Here is a 6,676-nt window from a genome sequence, read left to right on the forward strand (position 1 = left end):
CTCAGTTTAGAAGAGGTGCATCTCCTCTATGTCTTCCCCCTACTCCTTTGGAGGTGTTCACAATCGTGGCATGTGGACTATAGATCGCAGATTGCATATCATGGAATGAAAGGGAAACCCAAAATATGAAAATAAATTGAAAAATAAATTTTGCGAGTTGTAGCTCGGCAAATGGCTATGATAAGTTGTCAGGAGTCCAACTTTCTTCCGAATTGTGTAGCTTGCCCAAAGGCCGTGATTTGTGGTCAGAATGGTTTATTCATAACTAATTTAAAATTTTTCATTTTTGAAAACAAGACGTAAATTTGGGCAGTTTTAAAAAAATTAATACAAATGTATAGTAAAATTTTTGGCGGTGCGCTCTTTGACTATAAACTATATCAAGAAATATTTGTTACAAGCGTTGGCGTTCTGAAATTGAACGTTCAGTTTCGAAAAAAAAGTTTAAAGAAATGCTTCTTCTGGAAGTTTATAGTTTCTTACAAGTTTATAGTTTTACAAGTTTTAAATCTATTCATTGCTAGTTCAACTTCACGTGCAGATCGTTATCTGTTATTCAATCAAACAAAACATGCAAAAGTTTTGAGCCTCACTTCGTTTCATAAAATCTCTCGGATTTTTTTTCGCTTTCACAAATGAAAAAGGTCACGTAATAAGCATCAAAGAACATAATTTCAACAGCCAATATTTGTAAATAACTGAACAATCGAATTGTGAACGCACAGCCACTGCTGTAATCTCTGATTACTACACCAGTAAATAGTCTCAGTTTGGTGGATATGTCATTATTTGATGAAAGACCTCACGATGACTTTAAAATTTACCTTTTAACAACATCATTGACATTTGTTGATGTAACCTTACTCGTGGTCACTCGTGGTCACCCGTGGTCACTCGTAGTCACTCGTGGTCACTCGTGAGTACTTTTAGACCATATCGCTTTTATGGTAATCATCATTGCGTGACCTCGGCGGGAGCCTGTTCGCAGGCAAGACCCTGACCAACTGCACAATTTAGAAGATGGCAAACTTCAGAGATCTTGTCACACTGGATGACCTAGAAAAATATGCTGCTACACATTTGGACAAGAACGCCTTTGATTATTATTCAACGGGATCCGGCGACGATGTTTCACTGCACGAAAACCGACAGGCTTTTAAGAGGTATTTTGTATGTCTTCAATAGCAAAATATATTTTTAGTTCAGGTATGATGTCTAATTGTAATATTTAGCCGGCATTAATCCAATTTCTTTATCCGTCGAATATAGTTACATGGTGAAGAACGAGGCAAACAGTCGAGGCTTACGGTTCCTAGGATCTCGCTTGATTTAACATTGTAATAGCAGCAATCAAAGATTGTGAGTGAGCGTTCGACGCTGATTTCGTGAGCTGCCTTCCAACTTTTGCCTATTGCTAAAATCATTGTTCTTAGTTTGACAACTGAATTTTTACATACAGATATGACAAAGTCCACTATTTTCCTGTGGATTTGATTTCCTTGTTTCATGGTTCCCTTCTTTCAGAAGAGCTCCCTTCTTTCAACTACGATTTGATGATACGTTACGTGACTCACACAACAAATAGATTCGAGGTTGCCGTGCCTCTGTTTAGTATATTAAACAGATCACAGATGAAGTCAAAAAATGGTAGTCATCCTTCTGGCGAATAAAGAAAATTACCAGAGCAATTTTGCAATAGCGGGCCACTTATTAACATATCCCTCAAAGCTTCTAAGAACGAAGCATATAGAAACAAAGAAACCATTCATATTCAGTTCAATGAGATGTAAATGGTCGCCCGGTATTCTGCAATCTAGCCAAATTACCATGTTTCGGCTTTTCCAGTTGAGCCTGTTCCAAACGATTCAAAGTTTTTGCTGGTGCGCTAGCGGAGCGAGCTCTCTCACGCTTCAGAGCAGTCATTCTTTGTAGAAACATAATGCACTTGCAAGACTGCCGCCCGAAATTACCTTTTGCCCGAAAGTTGTGTACAGGAGACTTTCTATTAGCGGAATGCGCTCTCTCCTCCGCAGAGGTAGCCTAGGCTTGTCTCCGCCGAAAATAACGGGCGCAATCCATTCAACCAAAATTTCCGGGCTGAGGTTCGAAAATTTCTTGGTGTCGAATGGATCGCAACGGGTCGGGACGGTCTCGTTCCATTCCATTCGCAAAACGAGTTTGAACACTGTTGCTCGTACTAGAGCTAGATGACGATTTCGACGGTGATATCAATGATATTGTGTGAGCTGTTTCAAGCATAGTATTATTTTGAGCGGACTGTTCCCAGTTTCCCAGATATTTGCCGTATGAGTTCAAACACCACTTTCGAATGACGAAAAGAATATTCCAAATTCTCACGGGAAATAAATCGTCTTTAAGAGCCGTTAACAGCCAAAACATACGCTTGGCTTGCGAAGCAGCTCCAGAGCTGTTGTAAATGCACGTGGAAGTACGAGTAACACCGATGGATCCGCTGTTAACAATCCATGAAAGCTGCATAATGAGTGTTTTCCTCCATGTTGTACATGGACAATACCGAACAGCGAGGTACTGGGATTGAGAATGGGTCGGAATGGTCAAATGGAACGGTCCATTTCGATCGGACCGGTCCAACCGAGAAAAGTGGTCCACCTCGATAGGTGGGCCGATTTTTTCGAAACTTTTCCGGTTGGACCGAACCGATCCATTCAGTTTTAGACCGAAATTTCCGGAAATTTTGGCTGAATGGATTGCGCCCAACGTCTGCGAACCCGAGCCCGGAAACGATTTCTGTGACGTATGACTTTTGTTTCTCCTTGGCCAATCAGATTCCATGATAGAATGACACTCGAGTGCTCCTCGCAGCGAGTATCTCGCGCAGTAGTTCTGGGGCTACTTGAGCTAGACTGTGATTGGCTTAGATTCCTACGTCACAGAAATCGTTTCCTGGCTCGGGTTCGCAGACGTTATTTTCGGCGGAGACAAGCGACAGCCGGAAATACGTCTGCGTTCGCAGGCTATTTTCATTGCTATCATACACGAACAGCCATTCTCTTAAACAGACACATTTCGTGCTGGCATATAAAACGTAATTTACGAGACCCGCATATACGCGCATTTTAGCACGCGTATATATGGGTCCTTGTAGGACGCGTATATTTGAGCATTTATTTCGCATATCCCCGCGCTTGAATTTTCGCAAATATGTGGCCCTTTCAAAATGCGTATATACAAGATCTAAACGGTCGTATATATGGGCTTAAAGCCCATACGTAACGTATGTAAACAAGTATACGCGGCAGAAAAACCCGCGTATACCCTGTCGTAATTTTGAAACGAATGGCCAATCATAGAAACGACAATACACAACAACTGAGGTAGATTTACGTTTATTTTGAGCTTTAACATGGACATTACTCGATATCAGTTTACGATATTAAGACTCTTTAATACTCCCCTACATTTCTTTATATTTCGAACATACAAAAAGACACGCCACTTGTATGGGCCCCTGTGGTCTGGGTTGGGAGAGTAGAGAACGACTGACATGTTTGGTTACCTGATATGGAAACAGGCAAAGGAAAGTAGTGCTCTTAATGGAAAAGAGAGTAAAGGACAAAAAAGCCTCTCCGATTTTATGTCCCTTAGTTCGATCTTCGTTTTTCCGATAATATAATAACCAATACGCTGCGTTTTCAAAGCATGGTACTGGCCATGCGGTTGAATGTTTAAATGTTTAGGCTGGCCTTGTCCAGCCACATTTATTTTTTTGCTTTTCGAGACACCAATCTTGACACTTTGTCTCTTTGCCCCCCGAAACACGTGATGTGGCAACGCGTGTTTCGGGGCGCAAGTGAGTTCAAAGTACGGAACTTGATATAGTGAACGGGTCATTTTGCAATTTATGTGCATTGGCTGTTGGGCTGGCGTTACATGTCTTCGCTACACAGTGCTGACGAGCCCCTAGAAGGGCGAAACAGCTGTCCACTGTTGCGATCCTACTTTATCGGTTCTTGTCATGTTGGTGTCTCGAAACGTTTTTCACGTAGTATCAGCCTTGCAGTCTATTCTTTGTCTTCATACATTTTTTTGGCTGATCAGATCTCTTGTAGATCCTACGTTGGCAGCGTTTATCGTATGCGGTCCCTTGCAGTTTCTGGTTTCGTTTTTCCCACTCCGCTGTCCTTGAGGAGAGTGGGCGGTTGTGCACAGCTAGTCTGTGTGGCAGGCGTTAAAAGGCGAGGGAGAGGGAGAAACTAGAAGCGCGAAGCGCGATCGACCGCTTCTATCTTCTAGTTTCCATGTTTCCCTCCCATTCTAACGCCTGCCACGCAGACTACTACACTCCACATAGTGTGCATATCCCACACATTTTCTGGTGTATTTCGCTCTCCCTCGTGCATGAAACTGTCTCTGAGGCTCTTTCTTCATTCTTAAATGCCATTCCCTTTCTGAATCCATTGCTGAACATGTGTAGCTTCCTTTTTACAAACAATGTTCACAACAGCTGTTTTTGTCTCGATAGTCTAACATGTTTGGCACAGCACTTTATAGAGTTCACGATTTCAAGGTATTGGCGTGCTAGATTTATTTACCTGCTTGTCATTTTTGCTTTCAAAGACATGCTATTAAAATTGGAGCGGATCTTTTTTTTTATTGAACAGTCCATTTTGCTTGCTACAGGCTTAAACTACGACCACGAATGCTACGGAACGTTGCCGAACAAGACATTTCTGTCACAGTCCTGGGTCAGAAGCTAAGCATGCCAATCTGTGTTTCACCCACTGCTTTCCAGGCAATGGCGCATCCAGACGGAGAGCTGGCCACAGTCAGAGGTAAGATTGAAATGGTTACACTGATTTGTGGTGCTTGTCGGTTATGGGTATAGTGCTGTATAGTACCGTTAATCGTCGAATTAGTGCGCCATTAGAATAAGCGCCCCCCGAATATCAGCTGAAATAAGAAATAAGTGCTTCTCGAGTTAGGCTCCCCTCCCCCGTTTTTTACGATAACAGTTTCCAAGGTTGACTTTAGTGCTGATCATGTTTAATGAAATCACATTTCACAATCATTGGTATTTTTGTTCACTACATCATTACAATACAAGAAACCAGTTTCTCCATGAGAGCGAGGATTCTTCTGAAGGACTGATTGGCTGCCGCTGAAGAGATTCACACCATCATTGACATGATTAAGGATGACGGACGGAGACCGTAAGCGCGCGCCATTTCTAGTTTTTACAATAACTGTCTAATTTCTCGCCGCTGATTGGCTCATTTTTATCATCAATAAGAAAACAGACGGATAAAATTTTAATTTATGCAAGCTTTCAAGTTCAACTTTCAGCTGTCAAACTGTCACCTTTTTAACCAATGAGATTTTGTGGACTTTATGGTAGCCAATCAAAAAGCGAGAAAAGCTATTGACAATGTTCGCGTCATTTTGAATAAAACTCACTTATCTTTGTTTACGGCAAGTTTACGGCGTCTTTTCCCTCATTTATACCCAGCGTTTAACCATTCTGGGGTCCTGTTATTGTGAAAAACAAATTGACGTCGGTTTTTTTATGCGTCTGTCTTCTTATTGATGATAAATTTCATCATAACATTGTCAAAGTTTACTGCGAAACCACTCGCCTGCGGCTTGTAGTTCCACAGCCACTTTGACAATGTTATGACGCAATTTATCATCAATAAGAGGACAGACGCATAAAAAACCGACGTCAATTTGTTAAATTGGGGCTGTCCTTATGATATGGGACAATTTTTCTATTTTTAAAACAAATTGCGCCATCGTGTGCGGCACACGCGCGTTCATGCTGCGAGGATTTTTGCGCGGGGTAGCGCGGGGAAATCGCGTCCGAAATTCCCGAAATGTTTGATACTTTTGGCGCACAACTCAATACGTTTATGTCTGTTGGAATTTTGCTTCAGTATTTTCGTCGTAAGCTGCTCCAGTTTGAGTGAAGTAATATTTATATTACTGAGGGAGTTGGGTTCCGCTGCTTCTTTTACAAGAGCTTCACATTACTCCACTCAAAGTTTCACATATGTTAAAGATTAACAGCTTTTCCATAACACAGCAAAAAACTAGTGGGATATATTTGGATATAGCAGCGTTTCAGGACTTCAAAGTTTCCCTCCTCTTGTCGCACGCGTACGTTAGCGAGGATTTAGCCAGAGTATATCTCGACCGAAAAGTAAAAACAAAAATAATTGCAAGTTGGAGTTTCGCCTGAATTGTAAGCAACGTTTGATGTTTCATCAAGGCCCCAATAAGTTTATGTCTGTAGCTGCTCAGTTTTGTTTGTGTAAAAATCCAATAAATTGTCCGTTGTCGATTAATAAGAGCGCCCGCCGAAGCGTGTTTTGTACGGTCAGTAAAACATGACAAATTGGACTTCCGCAGTTTCGTGTGAAAACGTACATCGAACTCATATAATATCTCTAGTTTTTAAATATGTTTAAGGTTGATAAATGTTTGAGGACATATAAAAAGCTTAGCTGACAATACGTGCATACAGCAGAAATAATCAGCAAAGTTACGATGACTCGAATAACGATCTCGATTTTGTTGGTTGAGTTATCAAAACTCCTTGTCTATTTTATTTTCGCAGTGTAAAATTTCACTATGCTAAAGAAACACACATGATTGTGAGTTACAAGGACAGAATATAGCAGGCCAAAAAATCCAAGTA

General features: G+C 41.3%; 1 protein-coding gene across 2 annotated transcripts in view; it reads left to right on the plus strand.

The window, feature by feature from the left end:
* Positions 1-974: 974 nt before the first annotated feature.
* Positions 975-6,676, plus strand: part of LOC145464516 (2-Hydroxyacid oxidase 1-like) — a 12,370-nt gene continuing 6,668 nt past the window's right edge. For both annotated transcript variants that reach the window (XM_081448428.1, XM_081448430.1), the window contains exons 1-2: positions 975-1,163; positions 4,663-4,814. In XM_081448428.1, the coding sequence (XP_081304554.1) occupies positions 1,021-1,163; positions 4,663-4,814 (295 nt within the window). In that variant the 5' untranslated portion in view covers positions 975-1,020. The remainder of the gene's footprint in view (positions 1,164-4,662; positions 4,815-6,676) is intronic.

This window comes from Orbicella franksi, chromosome 12 (assembly GCF_964199315.1).
Source record: "Orbicella franksi chromosome 12, jaOrbFran1.1, whole genome shotgun sequence".
NCBI lineage: Eukaryota > Metazoa > Cnidaria > Anthozoa > Scleractinia > Merulinidae > Orbicella > Orbicella franksi.